Genomic DNA, 27,245 nt, shown 5'->3' on the forward strand with positions numbered 1-27,245 from the left:
TAGTATATTTTCAGTGATTGGTTTAAGACCTTGTCTTGGTAAAAATTAATGTAAAAGCTAACAGTCAGCTTAACAGCTCATATTAATAGCAGTTTATCTCCTTTTTTACCAGTCTATTACATGTACTACATGTATGTAACACTAATGATAGACATTCATCACAGAGTACATGACTACAGTACATGCTGACGCATGTAAATTATTTCAATCTGTAACTTTACAGGGATGCAGAAACTAGTAAATATATGCAGAGCAAACTCTGCATATTTATATTGTTAATGTTGTCGTGTGCAAAACAAGAAACAAAAAATGTGATGTGGTAAGCCAACTTGGGCAGGGTATGTGCTGGCAAGGCTAGGATAGAACCCACCAACCAGAAGGACCAGATGAGGGGCCTGGGCACTTGTTACCATGTCAAGGGGGTGCCTCATGTCTGTGCTGCAAGGCAGACATGGTGGCTAGCATAATGTCCTGGGACCAAGTTATCGCAGTCCAGCAGTAGAACATGCCCCCTCCCTAATGGGGCTTCAGCATAGGGTTGAAGGGGTCGTGCAGGCAGCAATTCCCGCCCTTATTTTATTTCAAACTTCTGAGGCAAATGTGGATAATATTTACTGTACAAGAGAAAGACAAAACACTAATTAAGCTATAACAACAAGAAACAACGGGCAGGGTGGGAGGGGTACTTAAGTTCAGTACACGTATGTTCACGCAAAACTTGGGAATTGGCAAAACATGCAAGATGGAATGCAATTTAAATACAAGCACATGTTCTCTATTATAAAAGGGAGTCACTGATCAGAGGAAAAAATCATAGGAACTAGGGTCCAGAGGCCACTGCTTGCAAAATTACCTTCACCAAAATTTAAAAAAGGAGACAGTAAAATTTGCTTCACGCAGCATCAAGTGAGACAAACGCTCCTGGCCAGAACATACTATTATTGGCTAGTATAGCAGCAATGGCATAGTACAGTGTACATGGTATGCAAATCACTTTAATAATTTTATTTGCCTAACAAACAGCTGGAGGACTTATTGAGGTCTGGCTCCATGCAAATTTAAACCACATTTGCACAATCTTTCGCCGTAGACTTTGTCCAGGTATTTTCATCTTTTCTGCTTATACCTTGCAATATCAAAAACAAAAAAGTCCAGCTGCCAAACGCTGATACCCTCCTGATCAAAATCATAAGGAAACCCTTGAAACAATAATAAACTTCACAAAAAAAAGAATTCGGACAAATTTTACAAAACACTTACCAACTTAAGGACCTAAACCAAGGCAGATTGTATTTTTCATAGTTTTTGTGACCAATAGAAATAATTTCATGATAACACTTGATTTGAATACATTGGATCTGAGAGGCAACAAAAAAAATATAATGCATTAATTAAGACCACTGGCAGCGGTAAGGATTCAATACTAACGATGTGTGTATCAAAGTACTTTCAGTTTGCCTTAAGATAGAAATGCTCCATCAGTGTAACACAATATGATATGGAAAGCATGTGTGAAGTAGAACTCAGTAATGAAATCAGGACACTACCAAGCCTCAAACCGATGAAGGCACAAAATTTAATACAAAATGTAGACCTTATAAGTGACGTTGACAACGATGACAATAACAGCAATTGCTGCAAGATTTGCAAATCAATAGTACTTTTTTACTGATACATTGTACTTGATAGTGCATATCTAGAGTGGACAAAATGTTATAGTCATTTAACCTGTAAGTAGCCACTTAAATAAATTTTACAGATTGTCTAGCATATTAGGCAATTTTACTCATCAAAGGAAAAAGGAAAGGAAAGAAACTTTATTTAAGTGTCTAGTCGTTCTTTCACTGAAGCCCTAATTGGGGACACTGTAAACTGAAATAATTAACGCAAATCAAGTCAAATGTTGGTTTTTTAGGAGACGGGAAACTGGAGTACCCGGAAGAAACCTCTCGGTGCAAAGTAGAGAACCAACAAACTCAACCCACATATGACGCCGAGTCTGGGAATTGAACCGGAGCGACACTGGTGAAAGGTGAGTGCTCTCACTATTGCGCCATCCCTGCACCCCAGCAAGAATTAAAAATAATAATAATTTATTTAGCGTAAATTACATGTATATTGATAATTATTATACTCACCAACAGGATCAACGCAAGAGGACCAAAGTGAATAATAACAGCAAAACCACCAAACATCACAAGAGTGAACATTCCTCTTATCCACCAGTTTCTCCATCTAAATGAAAACAAGCGTTCGATTATTGGTTCATCTGTAACAATCACAAATCCAATCTCTTGAATTTGATTGGTTATCAACAACCCTGTTTTCAGCATTAATACTCCTGACAGTTTGTAATTGGACAGTTGCACAAGTCATCAACTGGATGCTAGTTGTACTTAAAGCATTTTTCCAGAGCTATTAACTAAAACTAAGAAAAGTTGAGTAGATTAAGCTATAAAAATTTTATCACCATAATCTTCTCATATTAACAATAATTATTGTCAAGATACAGTAGGACTTCGTGTCGTACAATTCAGGGAGCAATCATGCCTGAAATTTCAAATTTTGCAATTGCTTGCTTGATTATACTCCACTCAATGCTATGACCATTATTTAAATTACGGAAACAACTTCTTAATCTGAAGAGATGAATGATGAGTGAAAAGGAGGTTGAGGTGGTTAAAAGCGTAGAGAGACCTGTAAATGAAATGAAACGAAGGAGGATCATTGCAGTTGGACAGGCAACTTACACTGTAAAGGCTGGTTTTTACTAGTGATGGAGTCAGAGTCAAAGTAGTAATCAAAAGCGCAGAGTGATATGATCTAGTGAAAATCTAACTTTCAGAGTCGGAAGCAGAACAACGATTCCACTTATGACTCTGTTGCTTACAATCCAGTGAAAACTGCATTGTTGGAGTCGGAAGCAAAGGCAGAAGAATAAACCAATAACAATCCTTGATTCCAAGCATTGTGATTGGTTGGTGCTTCCGACTCCGATTCCATCAAGCTTATGACTACGCTTACGACTTAGATCTTTGATTTTCACTACATTAGCGCTGTTACAACTCTGATTACGATTCCGCCTCCATCGCTAGTGAAAACTAGCCTTAAGTAGTTGCCAGCAAACCTGAAAGAATCCAGGCTTGAATGCAACCCATAACTGCGTAACGTTGTGCCACACTGCTCTACCAACTGAGCTATCCAGCCAGCTGGAAGTTGGTGATTCTCCAGTTTAATCACCAGAACTCCACTTGTGAGTCCAATTTACAGCTGCAGTTATCAGTCACACATACCCCTCCATGGTTTTTTTTTTTTTTTTCATTTTCTTAACTTAAAATAAATTTGGGTTGAGGTCAATCAAATGTTTCCATGACAATATAGACCTGTTCACTAATGTCAGCAGTCAAGCTTGTCATGGAAACATTTCATTGATGTCCACCCAAATTCAATTTCGAAAAAATAATGACGTTGAGGGGCACGTCTGACTGGTAATCGCTGTAAATTCTACATGAATTGAATGAAATGGTTTTGGAAACTCTCATTTCATGTCTCTTCCACAGTTCAAATATATAACATTTCATATAATTATTCTAAAATGATTTGTGGGAAAAATATGCATAGATTGTTAAAACTCCACAAGCAAACAGCAGGAATGCGAAGGTAAGGCTGTTTCTTAAACTTTTCAAGGTGAGAAATCAAAAAAAAACATTGTGAAAAAACAGTAATTCTGTAGTGTTTACTCTGTCACTCAAATGCCCTGTGAGCCCTCAGCCCTTACGCCAATCACTCCTCAGATGCCCCCAGGACACCCACAGTTGACGTATAAAATCATCTGGCATTAGACAGAGTAAAATCTGTTAGAGCGACTTTCGTATGACCTTGAAAAAGTTTGCGCAATTTGTTTCACAGACCAATGTTTGGCAAGATTAAAACAAAGCTTCTCCTTATTCCCGCCAAGGAAACTCCTAATATGGGCAGTAAACAATACGATTGCCCAATCATATTACTGCATTTCAAATAACGTCAAGCGAAATGTCGATCGCTTTCCAGAAAGTTCCATGGAGAGATGACGTTGTTTGCATCCACGTTCGCTAAGCCAATGAAAATTTGTGCTCGTTTGTTTTTGTTCGATAAGGCAATTAACTGTTCTGCATTTCTGTTTACGTTCTTTTTTCACGTTTATTTTTCAAGGTCATTTGAAAGTTGCTCTAACTCTCAATCCCAGGAATCAGTGGGTTAAAAAGCAAAGAAATTGTAAGAAAAAAGAATACTGCATCCTTCTGTCATTTAAAACATTTTCTAGCATTCAACTCCAATATGACAACCATGCATCTTGGAAGAGCCTTTGATGCAGGGAATTGCATTACACAGGGGGGAGGGGGACCTACCTCCTTTATCAGGGCTTGAAATTGCGACAATACAGTCGCATTTGCTACTGAATTTGTTCCCTTTGCGACTAAAACATCTGGAGAAGTTGCAAATTTGCAGCTTGTTTTCACCTTCACTCTTTCGAAACAAAAGAGTTAGCAGTTGCCACTTTGATGCTACTTTTGCTAAAATAAATTTTAAAATGATAAAATTATTTTGTTTCTTGCTATGAATTTCTTTCAATCTGAAGACAGCGTAATTGTAGCGTAATTTGGCTGCAATGTTAAATGCAAAACTCCATTCCTTCAATATCATTCGCAATTTTCAGTGGTTTCTTTACACACAATTATTGTGGGCTCATATCTGTTTTGCTAAACCGCTGACAACATAATGCAGTGCCACGATTTTGCAACTAAATTTTCGTATCTTGTCGCAAAATTGCGACTGGATCTTTTCGTTAATTTCAAGCCCTGTTTATAGTCAGGGTCATTGCTTACAAGGAGTAAATGGAAAAATGTCTCTATGCCAAAAAGTTAAGCTAATCATTAAAGGGGGAAGGAGGGTGAACAAAGTACATGTAATAAATGCATTGTATATTATGGTGTCAATGAAATCTGATATTTTAGCACCACACAAAAGCAATTTCTGCAAAGCAAAATTGAATAAGGGAGACATGGCATTATTACTTTGGGTTTAAACTTGATAGCAGCTGCATGTTTTCTTCATCTGCAGGAGGTCCAGCTGCACTAGCTTCTTCCTTGATTACTGTAGTTCGTGACTCCTGCGAATTGGTAGTTTTGAAAGTAAGTACTTTCATTACACATGGACTTTAAACCTAGCCCACAAATTTCCATGAACGTCATTTTTAATGTCCACTAATTTTTATGATTTGGTCCAATAAAAGAGACTGGGAGCTTTCTGCCAGTTAGAGGAAAAATCCTAAATTTGATTTGAGCAGATTTGGTAAATTATTGCATGACAAACAGCACAAAGGCTCTGCAGTAATCTGTCTCAATATTTGTTACCTCTTCCTCCACTTGTCCTATCATAGTTCATATATTTTGTTGTCATAGAAACCCCAATCACAGCAGTTCAACATGAATGAACACTTTCAAAATACCAGGTCACTTTTTTTCTCTCGATGAAACTGCATTGCATCAGTAAAGAGGCATGATATCGATTAGCAAAAAGAAAATAAGTGTCCAGCCATTCTGTTGTCATGCCCAAGGGCACTGCTCTGGGTAAGAAACAACCCCTGAGCTGCGAACCATCTTTTGCCGATATTTGACCTAACGACCTAACGTAAACTTAATTGATATTCTATTTTTTGCCCAAGTATGTGAAAAAAAAAGAGCTGTTTTGCACAATACAGTCGCAGAAAAAATGACGTGGTTAGCGATCACAAAATAAACAATTTCTAAAAATATCAACTTGAAAAACCGAAAACGATCGCAAAACCCACCTTCCCTTCATGTCACTTCATAATTTGACGACAAGAAAATTACGAATATTTGCTCAATCGAGCCTTGTTTCGAAAATGACATCTTTAATCACAAAGTACGGAAAGGTTCTGCAGGTTCTTAGATTTGATGCAAAAGCGTAAATAACGCAAAAAAAAATCTTTAATTTCAAGATATAAATCATCAAAAACCATCAAGAAAACAATGACTTAGCAAAACTGTCGCAAAGCTTGCGCACGAACCTTCAATCCGTCCACAAGATTTTCGTTGGACCCATTCGAGTCTTTTCCACGTCGTCTTGTGGTACCCACTTCTGTGGTCATCTCCCAGGGGGGTATCGTCCTTCAGTACCAAAGATCCAGTTTCTCGACAAAAGCAGAGGAATCGAAGATCAACTCTTAAGTTGAACTTCAGACTTCCATGGTGTTTTGATCAGAATTTGTGGAGTGGCGAGGTACGCGTGCCGTGTAGATTCATGGGGAAAGAAGGGGAGGAGAGGATTGTCGTAGCATTCGGAAATCCCGGAAGTCTCCGTCTACCATTCGGTGTTTTCGTAAGAAAGCGACTGCGAAGGGTTAATTCATGTTATTTAAGTGACGGAAAAATGATTTGAACATGTTTGTTGCTGTCCGACTTCTCAGATGGCTCAAACTTAAAATGGCTTCTTCTTTTGATATTCTGTATACATGTATCCTGATTGTACATTCTATGAATCTTCGGACAATCAGTTTTGGAGATTGTTAAATAATTATAATTTTCACTTCAATTTAACTAAGCTTGAAGATTAATTATTAGCAGCAGCGATGTCTGGAAAGGAAAGTAAAAATAATAAGGGCGAGAAAAGAAATCCGCTATTGGGAGCAAGAGGTGAGCTAGATTATTAATCTCATTAATTTTTTGTTTTAGCCCACTGGTAATTAAACATGGGCTCTCTTTTCTCTAACGTCCCGAAAATAAAATTTTGGCCAAGAAAAAGCCACCTGTTAAATTAATTAACAATAATTATTCGCCGAACGCGAAGTGATTATCGGTGAATATTCACCGAGACGAAGTCGAGGTGAATATTCTCCGATAATCACTGAGACTGAGGCGAATAATTGTTTTAAAATAAATACACAGGTGATTATTTCAAAAAAGAGAAGAAAAAAAAAACATTTCAACGCGAAATCATCTTCACTTAAGCCCTGGCCAAACGAAACGCAAGTCATCGCAAGTCGACGCAAGTTTTGTTACTTGCGCTGACTTGCATACCGTTTGGCCACCCACTTGCATTCACTTGCGAAGACTTGCGACGACTTGCGTTTGATTTGAACATGTTCAAATTTTGGACGCAAGTCCGCCCAACTTGGGTCTCGTTTGGCCACTCAACGCAAGTGGATGCAAGTTTTCACAAGTCATTCGAACTTTTTTGGAAACCTTTTAGCCAATCTGATGCCGCTGTTTCGCGCCTTTCGCGCTTTCCCTTTTGACAAGATGGCTTCTGTCACGGAGCAAAATTCGGAAAACTTAAGCCCCGAAGAGCTAAAAGAAAACAAGGATAGGGAGTTTAAAAAACATTAAAAAAAGGAAAACCATAACAGGAGACCCACTAGTGGTGCAAGTATATGCAGCAGCTACAGTGAAAATAGCAGCTCTTCCGAGTCTGAGCCCAGGAAAAAGAAAAAGAAAAATTCTGCTACTTTTGCAAAGGACTTGCGCTCAACTTGCGTCGCGTTTGGCCACCCTATCGCAAGTGAACGCAAGTCTTCGCAAGTGAGAACTTGCGTCGACTTGCGATGACTTGCGTTTCGTTTGGCCAGGGCTTTACAGTAGCAAAACGACTACTGGCAGCCATTTTGTCCGTCAAGGTGATTATCCGCTGATAATCCGAGATAGCGAGCCAATGAGAGCGCACGATTTGGTATAATCACCTGTGTATTTATACTAAAATGGGATTATTCCAAAATGCTTGGATTTTAATTTTTTTACAATACAGTCAAAAGCGAAATGATTACAAATATGCCGGGAAACCTCTTCCTTTTTTAAGATCCTGAGGGATTAGTGATTCCTGTGATACACAGGACGTTTGAAAAAGACATTCCTGGTTTATTTCAATTGATTGATGCAGAGTTTCCCTTATTTTAAAGTTATGAGAATGATTGACATTGATACTCCTTGATACTCCTCCTTGTCCCTTGCTGGCGTGGGAGCGAAACAACAATAGCATCCTCCCCTTCTTCCACAAGCACGCTCCATGTTCTCCCATCGTTCACCTTTTCCCTTCTCCTTCCCCTTCAAACGCCTGCCTTGTATGCCCAGGCTAGTGCTCACCTTTCCCGTGTTTCTTCTTGATGTCCAATGCGGCGAGATCTAGAAGGCGAGGTTCATAGTTGTTTACCTTAACATTTTATTCCAATAAACAAGGTGAATTTCTTTTGTCTTTTACTTTTATTTCCTGGACTTCTTTCATCCATGGCTTCAGTAACAATTTCGCTCCCATGCCCCCAAGGGACAAGGAGGAGTCTCAATGTCAATCGTTGTCGTAGCTTGAGCCATCCACAACAGGAGTGACACCAGTGATATGATTTTTGTAGTCAGAACAACATCCGTGAAAATCAATTTTGCAGTTTAAAGTGTGTCATATGACATTCAACTTTTTTAGCTTAAAAACAACCTTTCTTGTTCTTATTCCGGTTCCGGATTCTAGCTTTTCCAAACGCCCACTTGTGTCTACATTAGTTTGCATTAAGAGTGATTCAAACTATTGCATTATCATGATCACTCAATCTACAAATTACATTGTCCAAGTATCATGCATCAAGAGACCAAACAGTCCTGTTGTAAAAACTAATTATCTTGTGTATTTTTAGCTTTGCTATCAAGACATCTAAGCAGTGGATCTCCTAGGTAGGTGCAAGGAAAGAAAAGGAACATTTTATTACGTGACCAACAGGAAAACACTGGTTTCCCTCTGCATGGTCACAATAAGGCTGTAGGTAAGTTACTCATGTTGCAGTGTCCGAGTCGATTGTGTGGTTTGTGTGTAGATGGTGTTCAGCAATGTTTTTGTTGATGTCACCGTTCCTCGTTGCTCGTCTGTGTTCAGTCAGTCTACAGCACTAACTACTACCAACGGATCGTACTGGAAAGCTGGTTTACTAACTTAGAACAGACTCCAGGAAGGTGTCAGCAAAGTGGACAGATTATACTGGTTCTTGTCTTAATGGACTTAGTTTGTTCTGGTTCTCCCCTGCTCTGAGGGTCTCCACTTTTCCTCCTTTTCCGAGAATTAAAATGTAGATTAGTCATAAAGAAGAATACACCAAGGTGTATACAAATGCATGTCTCTTATAAAATCAATCATACTGTTTCAAAAAGTAATTCTCAGTGTAATCCTTTAATTTAAAGCGAGCCAAAAGAGGAAAAGTCTGCTTGAACTCAGAGGTTCTGGCTCTTTGAATAAATAATAATATTGTTGATGATTGATGACGACAAGGACAAGGACAACAGCCACAATGCTGATGCTGACGTTGACGATTACGATGCGGAAGACAACACTGATAACGACAATGACGACGACAACAAGAATGATGACGATTTGGACAGTAGTGAAGATGATAAGATATTTACTTTGTTTGTTTTATGTTGATAGCACTTTTTCTTATATTCTGCTAAATGTGTCATTGTTCACTGTTTACAAAATAATGATGTCATGTATAATATATCAACTATCAGAGAAAAGAAGACATTGTTTCAACAACCAATAAATCTCAAATTGTCTCATTAAGAATGGGTGATGTAACAGTGACATCACTACCTGCCATTTTCATGTCACTTGGATTGACTTGTTGGTTTTCTACCTTGATGCAAAAATCCCATTTCCTCCTTTTCAAAACTCATTAATATAATTCATGAGCCTAACAGGCTATCAAAACACCGATAAAACGTCACATGTATGAGCTTTATATATATCCTGTTGAAGCACAAAGAATACCAATAAGGAATGGCTTGTTTTTCTTGTATGCTAATGTTCTCCTCTCACAATTGGAACCATTGTTCTGAGTACAGAGGGACAAGCTTTTTGTGGAATGTTTTTGAAGCCCTTCAAAAAACGTGCAGCACATGTTTTATCGGGGTCTAAAAACACTTGGCTACGCCTCGTGTTTTTAAACCCCAATAAACCCTGCTGCTTGATTTTTAAGAATTACATAATAGTCACCAATGTTTGCATGCATCTGGGTTTGATTTTTAATGTTATTAATGTTATTTTTAATGTCATTAAGAATACTTGGTCAGCCTTGATTTTATGTACTTTAACACTCATTTTTTGTGTACTCTAACAGTCATTTTTTTGGTTCTACCAGTCCTGGTAGATTACCTTCTCTTAGACCAGCTAGAGATTTGACTCTTAGTGCCCCAGCCAAATTGAGTGGAAGTGGAAAGGTAATTAATTTGTGATCACAAAGATTAATGATAGGGACTCTAACATCTATGACGGCAGCGTCGACAAAAACGTCACTTTAAAATGTACCTCTGCTCTGTCGTAAGTCTTTTGCGACTATTCCATCTCACTCACATGGTACCTTGTGGACAAAGTATCCTAAAAATAACGTACTTCGATATGCGACAAAAATAGTTGAGACACTGAACTGGGAAGACAACAATTAGGGAAAAATCACCTTAATGTTACATTTTCCACTTGCACTGCCCCCTCTTGCTACTGCCTCCCCCCTTCAATGTTGGTAGTGGAAAAAGGAAGAGTTGGCAATACGAAAACAACATTGATTGTGGGGGGGGGGGGGGGGTTACATGGAAAGACTTTGGGGGAGGGATTGGATTTGTCATCAAAACCTCAAATTTGATGATTGCATGTCGTTGTTGTGCAGAGTACCGCAAAAATATTTATGTGATAAAATGTGTGCAGCACGATTATTTTTAATCTTTTGTTAAACCAATCATGATAAATTGTGGTTTTATGGCGTTCTTGTTGACAACTGCACCATACATGTACATTTAAAGTCCCTAATATTGGCTCTACTGAAGGTTTCATAGCAGTCTTGATATACATTATTGCAGCAACTTAAAAGCAGTTTAAGCACACTATGTTAGTCATGCCATAAAATCATGTTTGGAATTTGTCACGGTTTCCTGTCATTTCATTGTTGAATATGGCAATCAGTGGCAACATGCAGTTCACTAATAATAATTATTACACCAACCTGTATTAATTGTGATGCATTTTTTCTTGAGCAGAAAGTAGAGATCGAGCTTGTCAATACATTTAGGTCAACTTTATTGTTACAGTAGTTCAAATTGAAAATGAGTTTCCCTTTGAGTACTAAATAAACCATTGTTGTCACTCAACTCTGGGAGCTATTGTCAAGCTGATTGCCACCAACTGACTGTTAATTTTTATTTCACAAACGAACTCAGGCTATAAAGCCATAACTACTGAAAGCAGACAGGGCATGTGGATGATTTGGTAAAACTGGCTCAATTATACTGTAAAGTTCTCTGATTAATCAAGGGTTGGGTGTGAACTGGCACAGAAGGCAAAAGTGCAAAGTCTGCCAAAAGCACTTGGTCTAAGCATGTGACTTAAGGCCCCTTGGGCCCAGACCCCAGAGGTGTGTGATTTTCCACTTCTTTTGAACATTTCCCAGCCAGTGGAAAATACAAGTTATTTCAAGAAGTACAAATGAATTATGAATGGACCACTTTTGCAAAGGGCAGCCAATGTATCATTGTTCTTTTATATTTAGGTCAATTACATGTAGAACTGCTGCCTGAATCGGATAGTTTAGAATTTGTCTATTGTTATGACTCCAGGAAGTGTGAAATAATTATAATTATTTTGTAATTGTGACTTCTTGCAGAGAACGTTCACTCCAAATATACCATCGAGAAGAATCAAACAGGAGTAAGCTAAAGTTCAAAAACTTTCTTTTTTTAGTGACTTTTAATGATTTCAAAGCAAACTTGTATTCCATCACATTTACAGTAGTACATGGATCTATAATTTTGAATCAGTATAATTTAATTTTGCAGAATTAAAGATGAAGTAAGTCCTCACCAAGTAAGTTGCAACAATAAAAACTCTTTTATCTTATTTGTTTTATCCCATTGCCTAAAATTTTAGCAGACAGCATGAAACAACACTTCAGCTCTTCAACTCTACAAAATAATATTATTACCGGTTAAATTCAATAAAATGTTGTACAGGGTTCTGGAGAAAGGAGGCAAGTTAAAGGAAGAGGCAGAGGACGTGGTGAACGTGGCAGGGGACGAGGAGAAAGGGGAAAGCCAAACATTGTCCAGGCTTCATCAATTTTCTCAATGGGAGTTGGTCCTGTTGAAAAACAAAGAATTGGTAAGGAGTATCAAGGATTTTCCACATGCTCAAATGTATAATCACCAACACATCATTAAGCTTATCTCTGCTGAATTCTTAGTGCTTATTATAATAAGTACCTCAGTCTATGATTTAAGAATGGGTTGTTCTTTCCCTTTGAATTTTATTGATTCAGAAGCTTTCAGTTACATAATGTTAATGAGGAGGTGTTCATCCTTTAAGCAGGTTACTGTATACCTTCAGGCAGGTCTCACGTCCGAGAAATGTAGCATGTCTGGTTTAAACTGCAGAGACCTAAACCCCGTAGATCAAATTAAAGCTTAAAGGCCTGGCTATCAAACCATATCAAGAAATTTGAAATGAAATTAATTCTCGAATTTTTCACGACCTTTAAATGCGAGCATCCAAATCACCTTTTCAAAGCTACAAGTCAAAGCAAATATTTTGTTCCTCTGTTTCCCGACCCAAAAAGCTAAAAAAAAAATGTGTCCGTAAAACCGCCATTTCTCTGCCAATATTTAATCTTTTTTAATAATTTCTTTTTTACATTAGATATCTCATTTCGATCACTACTTTAACCAAAAGTTAAGTGAAGTTATGATCCTCGCAGTTATGAAAGAAGCCAGAAAATTTCAGGACTTCAACTGGGTTTGAACCTGTGACCTCACGATACCAGTGCAAGGCTCTAACAAACTGAGCTATGAAGCCACTGACATTGGGAGCTGGTCATTTGAGGGTTCTAATGTTCCTGTGACGAATGAATCAATAGCTTCACTTGATTTCATATCCTCAGTTCATAAATTATATGATCCATTTCATATACATGTATCATTTCATTGTTGAACCAATTAAATCCAAATTTGAAGAAAATTGCCAATCTGAAGGTATGCGGTAACCTTAACACACAAGCTAATAGTACAGTCCTCATAATTGTACTGCTGGCTTAGCTCAGGAGTTTGTAGCAAGGTTCTTGTGTTCTAGGAGTTTGGTATTTCATACTCTCAAACACATGTTTTATGTGTAAGGTGCATTATTTTATCCACTACTATTTTGAACCATTTCAGGAGTCAGTGTATGGTCATTTTCTACTCAATACAGCTTAACCTGTTAGCTTAATAGCTGACAGACATAGCAAGGGTCATGTTTGCCATTATTGTCAACAGCTATGGCTGTATCATGCAGCAGAGTTACAACAATGGCAGGCCTAGGTTGAGCCATATTACAGTATGTACTAATTGCATAAATGAATATAGCAACTGTTCCCATCCTTGTTTGTGGATGAGTACTTTTGGTTCTGATAGTTCGATTATCATAGCTTATTTTTGCAGATCTCTTCACAGGGTTGTCTATCAGAAACAAATTTCATAGATTTTGTGCTGCCCTCTTTGATTTCTCTTCTTGTACACACAACCTACAATGATAATGATGATGATGATGATGATGATGATGATGATAATATTAGTAGTAGTAGTAGTAGTAGTAGTAGTAGTAGTAGTAGTAGTAGTAGTAGTAGTAGTATCATTAGGTAACAATAGTGCTTATGCTCTGGAAGATGTTATTATACCAATTTTACACCAAAGAAGTGAGCCATAGGCAATGGCCAAAGGTCCTTTGGGTCAATCCTTCTCCTTCAGCTTTCTAACAACTTCCTTAGGATCCTTGCTGTTCATAGCAAGGCTGTTTCTGCAACAACCCCGTCCTGAGGGCAATTCCTAGCTTTCCAAACCATGCATCAGCCTTTTACTTGCAAAAGCAACTTAAAGTGCATTGGCACCAACACTTCTATAGAACTAATTCAAAAAAACGCTCTCCTTGGCACAGCAAGAATTCTGAGAAAGGTTCTGGAGCAATGAAAGCCATGAAAAAATTTTGGAAAAGCTGGTGCTGAATCCATAATAATAACAATAACAATAACAATAACAATAACAATAACAGCAACAACAACAACAACAACAACAACAATAATAATAATAATAATAATTCCCTCAGTCGATACTTTATTTTTTTTAACAGGATCTTCTATTCCAAGTTATGGGTCGTCTGGTGGGCGAGACAGTGTTTCTAGTTTTAAAGTGAAGGAAGAGAGGTACAATAACAATAACATTATTGTAATGTATGTAACAATGAAATAATAATATTCACCTGTACTATTTTACCTTTTGTGATTGCTTTTTGTATAAGTAATCGCATGGTGCAATTGGGGAATAAATAGGCATTAGTAAATTTTTTCAAAGACGACATAAATTGCACGAGCCCGTAGGGTGTGCAATTTGTAGTATTTGAAAAAATTATTTTGCAAGTGCTTATTTATTCCAAATTGCATGAGAAAATTATGTGATTACTTATTAATAATATACATGGAAAAATTCGAGATGGTTAAGCAGAAAAAATTCATGTGTATCATGCAATCAGGGAACAATTGCACCATTCTGGGCATGCACTTGATTTGAAAACAAAAGATTTGATTGATTCTGACCAAACCCAATTGTTTATTAGCCAATCATAATCCAGAATTTGCACTGTGTTACACTTGAACTGCACTGCTCTCAGCCAATCAGAATCGAGTAATTTTCTCATGTTTTATTGGGTTCCTCTTTAGTCCCTCTCACATTAGAGGGAGAGCTTTTCTGGCCCCTGATCCACGGGACAAGTCTCTTAGAATAAAGTCCACTAAATTCCCACTGTTTTTTTGCAGGGGTGATGTGGATGATGAGGAGTCAAAAAGAGTTCTCAAGATGCTGCAAACAAGTGTAAGGGCTTGGCTTTTAAATTATGAACATGAAAAAATTGACGAGGCAAATTGAAACTTACAAACTGAATGAGTAGTAATTTTTCTTTTGTGACATGTTTTGAAGTTGTCATGCTTCCTGTGGATTGAAAGACAATCTCACTCAGTTTAACTCTCCAATGAAGTATTAATTATTTACCTTGATCTCTCTCCCTGAAGCAGACAGGGTGGTTCACTTCCTTGAAGCACCTCCCCTTGCCAAGCTATTGTGATTATAGTTCCTAACAATGATCATTATTCACCAACACTGAGGTGAACAATAATGATTAGTATAATAATAATTATTGCAAATATGACTATTGAAGGTTCTCTGCACTGATTGGTTGTACTTGACATGATTATTAAGTGATAATCACCAAAGCGTTTTTCTCAAGCCATTTTGATGAAGTGACAGACAAAGAAATAATTGTTTTGTAGAAAATGCATATTTTCTTGAATAATTGTTGATTATCGTTGTTTTGTTTAACCACACAGATACCTTATAAATAAAATGATTATGCCATTAGGAAAACCTGTTTCATTTCCCTCCAGCTGCTGGGAAATAAGTAATGATTTGCTGATCACCTCAAAGTTAACCAATCAATGCACAAAGAGCACCATTCCACCTTGGTTCAGGAATGCCTTTTGTGCCCCAGAAGTAAAAACATTATTTTCCACACGGACAAACTTGGTAACGCTTTTTATTGGCATCAGTGGTTCCTAGTTTAGTTTGGCTCATACAAAGCAGTGTTTCTCTGATAACTATGTTCTAATGATGATAGTGATGATGATGATGCAGATAACAGTGTCATTGTCATCAGAAATGTGGATAGGGAATGAGGCATTCTAATGACTTTTTTTTCATGTCAAGGGTGATATTGATGAACTCATGGACAGTGAATCAGGAATGGCTCCTGTCCAGTTACCCCTTTCGTTTCATGCTCTCAGAGTGAAGGAGAGAGAAGATGAGTCCATTGCTTTGGAGGCTGATATCAAAGGTTTGGCAGTTTAACTGTTCCAGGAAGCAGGGGCTCCTCTCCTTCCCTCGCACCTCTGTGATCCATACCAAACCCTAGCCACCTTTCCCTCCCCCACCACCACCAACTTTCAAACATACTTTGCAGCCCTTTGTAGGGGTTTAGCCTTTTAAGGGAGAAGGTTAACTTCTTTTGAAACCTTTCACTATTTAAGGAATGCTCAAGGTTGTCAGAAGACAATCAATGGCTCTTTTGGGAATCAGAAATGTGAATACTAAGAATTTAAAAAGTAATATAAAGTAATATCTGCTGGTCAGAAGTGCAGTGGCTTTATTTGGATCTTGTCCCAATAAGTTCATTGTTCTGCACATTTCAACAATAAAGTCCCCAGGTTTATCCTGAATCCTATATTTTATCCAAACAATACGGTACACTGTACGTTCATCTTGTGTCTTAGGGCGCTTTCCATTTGACAGAACTGACCGGCCAGACCGACCAGTTGGAAGGAATAACTCTACAACGCTCCACTATAACACACTTCGAGAATGTAATATACTGCTCCGGAACAATACGAGGGATTATCGTGCAAGTGTTCATTCAAATTGTTGCCTTTTCTTTGTAAACTGACGGGTCTGGCCGTCCAGTTCTGACAAAAGGAAAGCGCCCTTAGATTTATCGTTGGCTTACATTCATTCAGGAAGGCTTGAAGGTCCAACCATTTGCGGATATAATTTAAAAAGCTTCACTTTCTTTCCAGTTGTTTTAAGATCCCGAGTTTTCGTCCGGCCGTAGACTTACTCTAAGTCGCCCTCTCGAAACTCTTTGAGAAATCAAAGCGAACGAAGCGAGCTTGAAGTGAGGTCGCGCATCGGCCGAACGAGAGACAAAGTCGCGAGAGGGAGAAAAAATTAAAGGAACCGGTCGTCACTTAGCGGGAAAAAGAAGTAAAGGACATTGAGAAAGTCTAGTCCGGCCGGGGCTCGGACCATCGTCCACCCATACAAAATGGAGTGCCCTCTCGATCAAGTGTCTGACCTAAGTAGTTCGAAGGGCGGGTGGTGCTACCCATTGGATTGATAGGGAGCTTAAGCACGTGACGTTTTAGTCTGCGCAGGCAAGTGACGTTTTGAGCCAGGAACGGAAACCGGAAGTAAACATTTCGCATGCCCGGACAGTGGTCTCTCTCGGATTTTTAAATTAGTGATGAGGTTCTTTGCAATAGAAAGGTTGTAATGTTAAGATATTAATAGGGACCTGTAATTCGGAGGACGAGGACGACTACTAGTACGAGTTTTCCGTTGTGAGCAAAGAGCACTTCTAAAAAATGGGCAGCTTCTGCAAGTACCGGTGCAGAAATCACGTAAAACAAAAGAAACAAAATACAGAAAACAAAACAACTCCAAATAGAGACTAATCCCAAGTGACCAAAAACACAATGGTTTCCGGTACCTACGGAAAGACCCGAAAATGTCGGTTTCCAAACCGAATGCGCATGCTAAGTACGGAAAACTCGTGCTTGTTCACGTCCTTGTCCTCCGATTAGCCTGCCAGCAGGCTCTTCCGTCGAAAATGGCACGCGGTCAAAATATAGGGGCTTGGTTACTAATTTCGAAACTAGTAACTAAGCCCCTATATTTCGACCGCGTGCCATTTCAACGGAAGAGCCTACTTGCAGGCTATCCACCGATCTCACTTCCGGTTGTCGTCCACGGCTCAAAGCCAGGTGATCTGATGACGTAATTTGGAGGACCGGGAAGAAAAATTTTAACGCCATATCCCACAAACGCGCGCGGCCTTAGGTGTTGTTTCCAAACTCCCTGCAGTATTGCCATCGCCAAAACTCAACAGATCATTACGTGTCTACCACATTTTCCTGTTACCGAATGAACATTCAAGTAGACCCGAAGAGATCTAACCTCGCCTCTGCCCGTTGAATTCGAAAATAAGGCCGCGCGCGGTTGTGGGATACGGCGTTAAAATTGTTCTCCCCAGTCCTCCGAATTACGTCACCAGATCACCTGGAGAACGTCCCTTGCGAAGAAAAATGTTCGATGCCTTGTTTGTTTCTTTTTCTTATCAGTAAAAACCGAGACAACAGACGTCGATATGGCTGATGCTGAAAAGCTAAAAAAAGAAGAAACACTTAAGAAACTAGTCAAACAAGACCCTGTGAAGAAAGAAACCACAGACGAAAGCACGATTCTTAGTCTGTTATCGACACAATCGGAGGTAATGAATGAATCAGCAGTTATCTTATGGACTGCTTTCTTGGTTTTGTTGAGCCGCGTTCACGTAAAAGACCGTAAAATTTGTGTTTAACCAAGGTCCGTTTCTTGGAAAATCCGAAAAGTTTTCGGGTTTGAAATACTGCGATTCACTTTGTCCTAAAAGCTGGTTCGCTTTGTTTCTCGTCATTCAACTTCGCATGGGTTCTTTTAATTGGGTTGAGTTTAGTATGCGCAGTGAAAAATGGTCAGTTTTCCAAGGAACAAATAAACAGGACAAAAATCCAACCGTTTATAGTGTTGCTGAAACTTTTTCCAGAATTTTTGATTTTTAGAAAGAAAAAAAAAACAAGTAGTTTTCCTTGGCCTTAAAACACAAATGCAATTGGCCGAAGCGGAAAATGCTATAACACTCTTTGTTTGTTCACCCAAGTTTTGGGGTCTTGTCGTACCTCATTGAACGGGGTTCAGGATTGGCAAAAAGAACAATAGAACGAACAAAGATAACAGTGGATTTAGCACAGGAAACAATAGGAAGTACGACACTATACAGCCAATGAAATATAGTGTTCAAAAAGAGGTACGACCCTACCCAAATTTTGCTTAAACATTGTTTTTGTTTTCTCTTGGGACCATTGTAAGTCCCAAGAGAAACAGGAAACAATGCTTATGCAAAATTTTGAGGGACAGACAAAGAGTGTTATGGTATTTTCCGCCTCGGCCAAATAAAACGAAACGAAAAATTACTCAAGTTTTAGTTTTTGCGTAGTGGGCGGGATATTTTGATTCGGGATATTTGAATTCCGAAAAGCAATACGTACAGTGTGTTATCCAGGTGAGAGCGAGTGTCGTAAAACCAAATTCGTAAAACCAAAACCAAAGTAATAACTTTGGCCAATCAAAAACGACGGAGACAATCCAGTAAACCAATCAAAACTCGAAATAATTACACGTAGCCGACACAAAGCGCGGGAAAATGTGCACGTGCAAGCCCTCGCGCAAGCCACGATTGGTTTTGCTTTCACTTCTGATTGGTTGAAAAAATGGCGCGAGAACTTTCAACTAATTACTGAGTAAAGTAAATGCAAAATCAAAGCAATTCGCTAATTTCTTTCGACACTCAATTGAAAACCGCTCTAAAAGGTCGGCAATATCATTGTGATAAGGTACAAGTCCAGTGTGGTATAGCCTGCGTAGCTATTGCGGCATTATTCAATCGCGCGAGTAGACCAATGGTTTGGCTTTGAGTGGGCCGTGAGTGGCATGGTGACGAGTACGGGGAGCAACCATCGATTTATGCCCGCTTCTTGCAATTGTCTCTTATAGAAACCTGAATCTCGTTGAAGCCGTGTGATTTTTTCTGGTGTCAAAAAGAGACAATTGTTTAAATTGTCCAGATGAATGCGAGAATCAATTCAATCTTTCGTCCTTAACCCGCACTTCCTACTCGTGTTAGCTTGATATAGGATAATTCATTATCACGTGAAGATACTGGTAGGTTATTATTGTCATATATAGGAATGGATGACGAGCTATTCCTGCTCGCATTCTCACCTTATCGCAGGCGGTGGATGTTGTTATCGCGAAACCCCTGGGGCGGGACTCACATATATAAAGACGGGGTTGCTCGTCGTACCTTTAAGGGGTTAAAAAGGCGGTTTTGGTACCTCTTAGGGTGTTCAACCTCAAAAGGTTCCACAGCGGGAGCTTTAGCGGTACCTTTTAGGGTATTGAGCCGAAAAATAATGACAGGAGACATGTGACAATTAACTAATTTATGTTAATTTTGTCTAATTAAAACCCATAACTTGGTACCTCTTAGGGGTGGAAAAAAGTCATGCCACGCCCACAAGACAGGATCTTGGTACCTCTTAGGGGTTCTTTTCAAAATTTCCCACGAACAGCCCCATCATTTATATGATGGTAGTGCCCCCCCGCGAAACATGTGTCACACGCCATATTTCAAACGCTTGGGATAGGTCTGGGCCGGGTGTCAAAAAGACTTTGTGGGGGCGGGAAAAAATATCCCCCTCTCTTTCCCGCACCCAACCCCTTCGTTTTGTCACCCAGCCCAGACTTATCCCACTCGCTTCCAATATGGCTTCTGTTAACAACAACAACATCTTCTACCGCCTGTGAGCAGGCATTCCCCATCTCCTGATCCTCTAATGGTGAAAGGTTAGGTGCAATAAGCCAGTTCGGAGTTTCAAAACAACACGAGCGCGCGTCGGGATAAAAACAAGCATCCTCTTTTGTGGAAATTGATCGCAGATATTCCCGTTCAAAACCTTTTGTATTTTTTAATATATGCTTGATTTTATCCCGACGCTCACACGTGTTTTTTGAAACTCCGAACTGGCTTATAGTCATCGTCAACTCCCCACTTGGGGGGGGGGGGGGTACTTCCTATTAATGGGCTAATGGGGATGTGTCTCTGGATGGGGTCGTACCTGGGTAGTGGGATTTAAATATAGAAAGATTAATTAAAAGGCTTTATGTGAGGTTTATGGATCAACAGTTGGGGGTTGCTAAAATTACATTTACTCAAAAGTGACTAAGATGGGGTCTATAATTGGCCGTAAAATAGACTACAAAGGGGTAGGGGTTCTGAGAGGCCAGCGGCACATACCCAGCAGAAATTGACCCAAGTAACCCCCCCCCCCCCCCCCCTTCCCGGGCAATTCCCTTTCATTTATTTTGATCAAAAGGTGTTTGCTTTTTTTGCTTTGCTGTTCAGGGTGACTTCACCTTTCATTTAGCTTTTCTTTTTTTTTTAAGGAAGAGCAGAAACTGTTGTTTTTACAGTTTCCCGATGTACTGCCGATTAAGCTCGTTTCTGGAGATGAAGAGGAGTGCAAGCCTGCAGATGAAACACCCGACGAGCAACCGATTGATGAGCGAAAGGTTTGCAAGAAATGCTAGCAGTCCCTTCTATAGCCGAGGGAGGCTTGGGATCCACCTTTCCCAAGTCTCCTTCGGCCGGTTTCCTCGATTGTGTGTCATCAGTCTGACCATGAATACTATTGATTTGTTCACAACCCCGCATGAAAACATGGCTTTACTTCCCAAAGATTACAAAATTTTTGAAAACCGTAAACTTAGATCGCCTTTTAAATCGTTTTGTGGTATTTTCTGCGAGGTAACGCACGTAAAACCCATTGACGTTATTTTTAATTTTGTCCAGATGCCAACTAGTAAGCACGAGATCAAAACGATTGAAGTAAACAAGGTAGTAAGCGTTGAGGTCTACCTCTCACGCTGAACCACTCCTGTTATTGGCCAGGGACCCGTTTCTGGAACGTCCCGAAAACGTTTTGGGCCCTAAAAGCGATTTTTGAAACTGCCAACCGCTTGTTTTGGAAAGCCGATCTTTTAACGTGTTTTCAAAGTAACAAAAAGAAAAATAACTGTGAAGTTTGACGACTTAAATCCTCTCCGTTCTTGAGATACAAAGGAAATTGTGACACCCGAAAATGGCCCAGAAAGTTTCGGGACTTTCGAACGGGCTTCGGGTCACTGAAGACCCTCAGCCTCTCTTTCAATTATTGGCCAGGTAACTGAGCAAACTACTGTGGTCGGTATGGCAGCGAAAAAAGTTGTTGTTGTAGAGACATGATTGCAGGAGTGGAGCGCTGCGTTTTGTTGTACTGAAGATTTATAGGCTTTATGAAAAGACATTGCCTACAAAGATATTGACTAGTGCTGGTCTTTTGCAAGACGAACGTTCTTTTCAAAATAACACTGAGCCCTACCAGTAACATGTGTTTGTTGGGTTGATTTATTTCAAGCCTAAAACGCAAAAGAAGTTATCACTCAAGAATGCATCTGAAGGATACGTTGGAAAACTTCAGTTACTCAAATCTGGTAAAGCGAGGTATGAAACGTGCTTTTATTCAGTTTTCTGATAGGTTCGCCTTTCCTATCTCATCTACAGGGGACCTCCCTATATTTTCAATACACTGTTTATAAACGTACTTGTGGACATTTTTTTTATGCAAGGGCCAGCTGAACAAAGTACAAGTGTCGGATCTTGGGAGATCTGACCAGCAAATAATATTTTGACTAAAAACAAAATAATTATGCAAGGCCGGTTGTGCGGCTGTGGTGAGGATACATATATATATCTTTTTTTTTACCAATATTTCTTTAGGCACAGCCTCACTTCTTCAGGGAGTTAAGTGATTTGCCGTTACAATTATTTGAAATTCAAATATAATCCATACGAAAACTAGGTATAAGATTACAGATAATGTATATATAAACGTTGATAAACAGTGTATTGAAAATAAAGATAAGCCAAGCGGTAAATACTTGTTTCCGTATCTCAAAGTGCCCTTGGACGTGAGGTGCCTGGGAATGAAATTAAATCACCGAAATTAAATTACTAAGCCAGTTTTTACTTTTGACTCAAAACACACACGAACTAGACATAAAATTCGTACACGGCAAGAACAGGAAACGTTCGGAGTCGGAAATCGTCGGCAGTTCGGCGCTAATTTAATTTCAGTGATTTAATTTCATTCCCAGGCGCCTCACGTGCAAGGGCACTTTGAGATATGGAAACAAGTCTTAACCAAGCCAAGCTGATCCCCCAATCTTGTTCCCAGGGCCTTTCTCCACTGAGGGTTTTCCGGCCACCATACCACCCTGTCCTCCCCAACCTTTCAAGGCTGAGAAACGCCCTGGGTTGCTGTTACCCACTGATATATCGGTAAAAATAACACTACTATCCCAACAGCCTCCCGTCTTAAAAACTGAGCTTTCCAAAGATAATAAAATAAACGAGTGGCAAACGTCTTTCAAATCATTTTGGTTTGCCAGGAGACCAAATGAAGGTAATTTCGTTTCAATTTTACGTAGAATTCCCGTATACAAAAATTTATCTTTCTGTCATGGAATTAAACAGCGTAGAGACGTGATTTCGCAGTGGGCAGTCTCAGCTGATCATACGGCTTGTATTGCTAACGTATTTACCTAGTTTTATCGTATATTTACCGGGGCCCGGTTGTTCGAAAGTCGATTAACTTTATCCAGGATTAGCGTAAAATTTGGTTCCATTTTTTCAACTTTTTGGTGGAAGTTTCTTTTGCTTGGTTTTTTTTTTCAAGATTGCCTTCGTCTAATGTAAAATGTTGTCGAATATCAGCGTTGAACAGCACTTGGGAGAAGAGAAATAAACTCCTTGGTTAATTTTTAATCTGGGATTAGCGTTAATCGGCTTTTGAACAACGCGGTCCTGGAATTACCATATGAACAACTCCAACCGTGACTTAGATCCATCAAATGCGTCTCAAATGTGGAAATGCCACTATTTTTGGTGGATGTTGTGATGCGAAAGATGGTAAGCAAATTAGCTGTTTGTTTTTAATTTCTTGTTATGGTTGCAGGTTGTTGCTAGGTGATGTCTCGCTCGATGTTACCATGGGAACGCCGTGTGGCTTTTTACAGGTGGGGTCAATCAACCGACCAATGAACTTTTGAGTAACAAAAACAGTGGAATGTGTAGGTTGACTGATTTTTTAGGGTGTTCCTGAGGGATCCAGGATCAAAATACCGTCTAGAAACTATTACTATACAAGAAACGCAATTTGCTTTTATGTGTATTTGAACAAGTTCAAATCTCGAAAAAAAAGCGAATTTCTTCTGACAACATTCTTAACAAAAGGAATCTTTATTTGTTTATTTTCATTTTCTAAAATTTTTGTAGGACGTAGTTTCTGTTCACACAGAGAACAACCGCTCAGAAATGATCTGCCTTGGGCACGTGAAACATCGCTTGATATGCACTCCAGACTTTGAGCGCCTTCTAACCTCGTCATGATGGGCAACTTCGTCATATTCATGTTGGAGTGATGACCATGCAGCAACCGACCAATTTCGCGATAAATTTCGCGAAACTCGCTGAACTCGTCGCGCCAGGAAAAGGTTTGGCGACACATAAACAGCCCTTGTTGACCATGTTCGAGTGGAAAGTACCTTTCATTCCTGATCTTCGCTGGACGTTCGTGTTTGCACAAACGCAGGCCCTTTAGAATATTTCGCCAAATTAACTTCGGTGAACTGTGATTTCCGTTTATATTATCTATGGGATTTTTTTCGCTGACATCTTAAGTCAATAATTTGGCGTTCTGAGGCTCAGTACGATACATAAGGGAGCTTAAGCACGCGGTGTTTTAGAGCCAGGAAGACAACCCGGCGGAAGTGAGCTGTTTTCCTAGTTAATTCATATTGTTAAGTATCTTTTCACTGTTAGAGACGATTAGTTTATACGCCTGGGAGAGACCACTATCCTGGCTTGGAAATGTTCACTTCCGGTTTCCGTCCGCGGCTCGAAAACGTCGCGTGCTTAAACTTTCTGATTTGTTTAACAAGTAACGCGAGAGAAATAACAGATCTTCCCGTTATCACAGTCGTTTCAGTTAAAAGATTTAACATCGCGTTTACGGCAAACGGCAGTGCATTTTGCCGAAGGTTAAACAGCCTTTTTCGATCAGTTTTAGCTCTTTTCTTGCTTGTTAGCTGCAGATATCATGTAACTTCTCAAAAAAAAAAAAAAAAGCCTGGGACCAGGCTCCGCAGTTGGGGTTATGGAGCGAAAAGGAACGTGGCAAAAAAAAAAATTGGCGAGCGGAGCGGTGAACTGGGGGAGGGAAGGGGCGGTGCCTCCCCTTCCCTCCCCCAGTCTCTCGTTCGGCACGCTTCACAGGCCAATATTATATTTGTCACGTTCCTTTTCGCTCCATAACCCCAACAGGAGCAGTCGTGGCTCAGTTGACTAGTGCGCGGCTTTCGGAGCGAGAGGTCCCCGGTTTGATCCTCGGTGACTTAAACGTCTGTTTCTACTTTCCTCTGATCCGTGTAGCTATAGCTTTAAATACCCGTAAAACGGAGCACTGACAGAGGGAGGGGGGTAAAGGGCGCACCGTCGGCTTCCATTGATATTAGCTTCGTAGCTGACGGAACTACCGACGTTAAATAAAGTAACTTTACCTTTACCTTTACTTTTAACTGCGGAGCGTGGTCTTAGGCTACTCAAAAAAAGAAAAGACAATCTTTCATGGAAAGCAAGAGGTTTGTATCAAAGCACGGCCCACTCCAGCCTCGTTTTTATTCAAAGTGAACTATTATCGTTCATTTTGGACACTGAAAGCTTGATAGGGATCATGGGAAATGAACATATTTCTTTTAAAAGCGGAATCCCGATGTCTGGACTCGCAGGACTCGAACCTAGGAACGTGTGATAAATAACCCCTTCACTTAACCACTAGACTACCACATCACTAACTGCGAGGATGTCATTTTTTATTAATGTCAATAATTTTTTTCTTCCAAAAGTGCCGCTGTAAACGTGTATTAACACCCGCTAAGAAGCAAGCTTACACAGTGAAAAATGTCGGTTACCAAACTTCAAGAGAAAGCTTACCATTTTAAAATCAAGGTTCAGACTTAACCATTATTCAACAATGATTTTATATATATACTAATTAGTTTTGGTAAATAATCGGCACATTTTCTAATCAGCTGATTTTAAGTGGTTAAGTGGATAAAAACAGTTCCTTCAAAGTGGGTGCCCCGAGTTCAAATCCTGTCCAAGGGCTGCTTTTACTTTTTTAAATTTTATTTGCTACCACAAGTCCTGGGACAGAGTGATCAAAATGGAGGATAATAGTTCATTTAAGGCAAACTGAAAGTGAAGGATAATCCTTCATTTGAGGAAGAGATCGTGTTGATTTGAACTGCGGAAATTGAAATACATGAGAGTTGGATATCATCGCAGTTAAGCGGCAACTTTTGTATATTTTTTTGTTAGTCTTTCTTTCATCTCTCGCAGGATATAAGTTGAATTCACAAGTGACTAGCTCCCAGCAGTTGGCTAGATAGCTCAGTTGGTAGAGCAGTGCAGTGCAATCGTGGAGTTCTTGGGTTGGAGCCCTTTACAAGCGTGGATTTTTTCCAGGCTTTCTTCGCATTTTCTATTGTTGCCGTTTAACTGCGATGATATCTGATATGCCAGTGTTCGGGCATCTCGGATCTTATAGTAATCTCATTGATCATAACTATAGTTCCTATAATAATACACCCCTTATTCAAAATGGCCGCCATTTTAGTATTCTTTTTGGTCCTTTTAGCCTCGTTCCAACCTCGTTCAAGGTTAAATATTCTATATTGAATTTTATGTTTGAAAGCGAGGCCAAAAGGGGCAATTTGCAAGGAAACAAAAGAATATTACAATTTGCAAGGAAACAAAAGAATATTGAAATGGTGGCCATTTTGGAATAAGGTGTACGAGGCAGTGCGGCCCAGTGGCTATGGCGCTTGCCTTGAGATCCAGGGATCCGAGGTTCGAGACCCGTTCTCATCATCTGCTTTGCCTCCGGCCACTTGGGATTCTTAACGCGGTTTTCAATTGAGTATCGAAAGTAATTAGCGCATTCCATTGGTTTTGTATTGCCTCACTCAGAGATTGGTTCAAAGTTCTCGCGCCATTTTGTCAACCAATCAGAAGTGAAACCAAAACCAATCGTGGTTCGTGCGTGTACATTTTCCCGCGCTTTGTGTGGGGTACGTGTAAGTACTTCGAGTTTTGATTGGTTTACTGGATTGTCCCCGTCCTTTTTGATTGGCCAAAGTAATTACATTGGTTTTGGTTTTACGACACTTGATTGAAACTCGCTCTAACAGCTGTTGTTGTTGTTCTGGGCCCCGTTGTTCGAAAGCCGATTAACTTAATCCAGGATTAGCGTCAACTTTGGTATCATGTTTTCAACATTTTGATGAAAGTTTCTTTTGCTTATTTTTGCTTTTCAAGATTAACTTTTTGTACTTTATAGTTTTGCCGAATATCAGCGTTAAACAGCATTTTGAAGTAGGGAAATAAACTCCTTGGTTAATTTTTAATCTGGCATTAGCGTTAATCGGCTTTTGAACTACCGGGCCCTGTTCTGTCTTTTGTTGAATGTGTTTCATTGGCTCTGATAAGCCCCTATGGGTAGAGGTCAATTAAGTATGTATTGTATGGTATAATGATAATAATCAGTCAATATTTATAGCTGTTTCTCACTAAATAAGGACTCCCACTGAAGGACTGAAAGAAAAATAAAGAAACAAATGTTCAAT

General features: G+C 39.5%; 2 protein-coding genes across 3 annotated transcripts in view; one reads left to right on the top strand and one right to left on the bottom strand.

Annotated features, from left to right (window-relative positions):
• LOC138019999 (phosphatidate cytidylyltransferase 1-like) overlaps window positions 1-6,305 on the bottom strand; it is a 27,676-nt gene extending 21,371 nt beyond the window's left edge. For both annotated transcript variants that reach the window (XR_011126293.1, XM_068866985.1), the window contains exons 1-4: window positions 6,071-6,305; window positions 5,055-5,149; window positions 2,139-2,235; window positions 1,261-1,358 (exon numbers count right to left, since the gene is read on the bottom strand). Coding sequence is in view for 1 of the 2 variants with exons in the window: in XM_068866985.1 (XP_068723086.1) it covers window positions 1,261-1,358; window positions 2,139-2,235; window positions 5,055-5,149; window positions 6,071-6,151 (371 nt within the window). In the remaining variant the exon portion in view is untranslated. The remainder of the gene's footprint in view (window positions 1-1,260; window positions 1,359-2,138; window positions 2,236-5,054; window positions 5,150-6,070) is intronic.
• A 163-nt stretch (window positions 6,306-6,468) lies between these two features.
• On the top strand, window positions 6,469-27,245 carry LOC138020000 (DNA-directed RNA polymerase III subunit RPC4-like). The gene is made up of 14 exons (XM_068866986.1): window positions 6,469-6,695; window positions 8,678-8,714; window positions 10,172-10,250; window positions 11,684-11,727; window positions 11,856-11,883; window positions 12,030-12,177; window positions 14,173-14,245; window positions 14,855-14,909; window positions 15,798-15,924; window positions 17,984-18,132; window positions 20,907-21,032; window positions 21,917-22,002; window positions 23,516-23,576; window positions 23,836-27,245. Exons 1-14 carry the CDS (start codon window positions 6,632-6,634, stop codon window positions 23,947-23,949), a joined length of 1,191 nt encoding a protein of 396 aa, XP_068723087.1. The 5' UTR covers window positions 6,469-6,631; the 3' UTR covers window positions 23,950-27,245.

This window comes from Montipora capricornis, chromosome 10 (assembly GCF_036669925.1).
Source record: "Montipora capricornis isolate CH-2021 chromosome 10, ASM3666992v2, whole genome shotgun sequence".
Classification (NCBI taxonomy): domain Eukaryota; kingdom Metazoa; phylum Cnidaria; class Anthozoa; order Scleractinia; family Acroporidae; genus Montipora; species Montipora capricornis.

What these genes read in the sequence shown, in the direction of transcription:
- LOC138020000 (XM_068866986.1), top strand. Translation starts at nt 6,632, where the DNA reads ATGTCTGGAAAGGAAAGTAAAAATAATAAGGGCGAGAAAAGAAATCCG. An exon ending in TCGAGAAGAATCAAACAGGA is followed by an intron (nt 11,728 to 11,855) that starts GTAAGCTAAAGT and finishes TTAATTTTGCAG; the next exon opens with AATTAAAGATGAAGTAAGTC. An exon ending in ATGAAGTAAGTCCTCACCAA is followed by an intron (nt 11,884 to 12,029) that starts GTAAGTTGCAAC and finishes AATGTTGTACAG; the next exon opens with GGTTCTGGAGAAAGGAGGCA.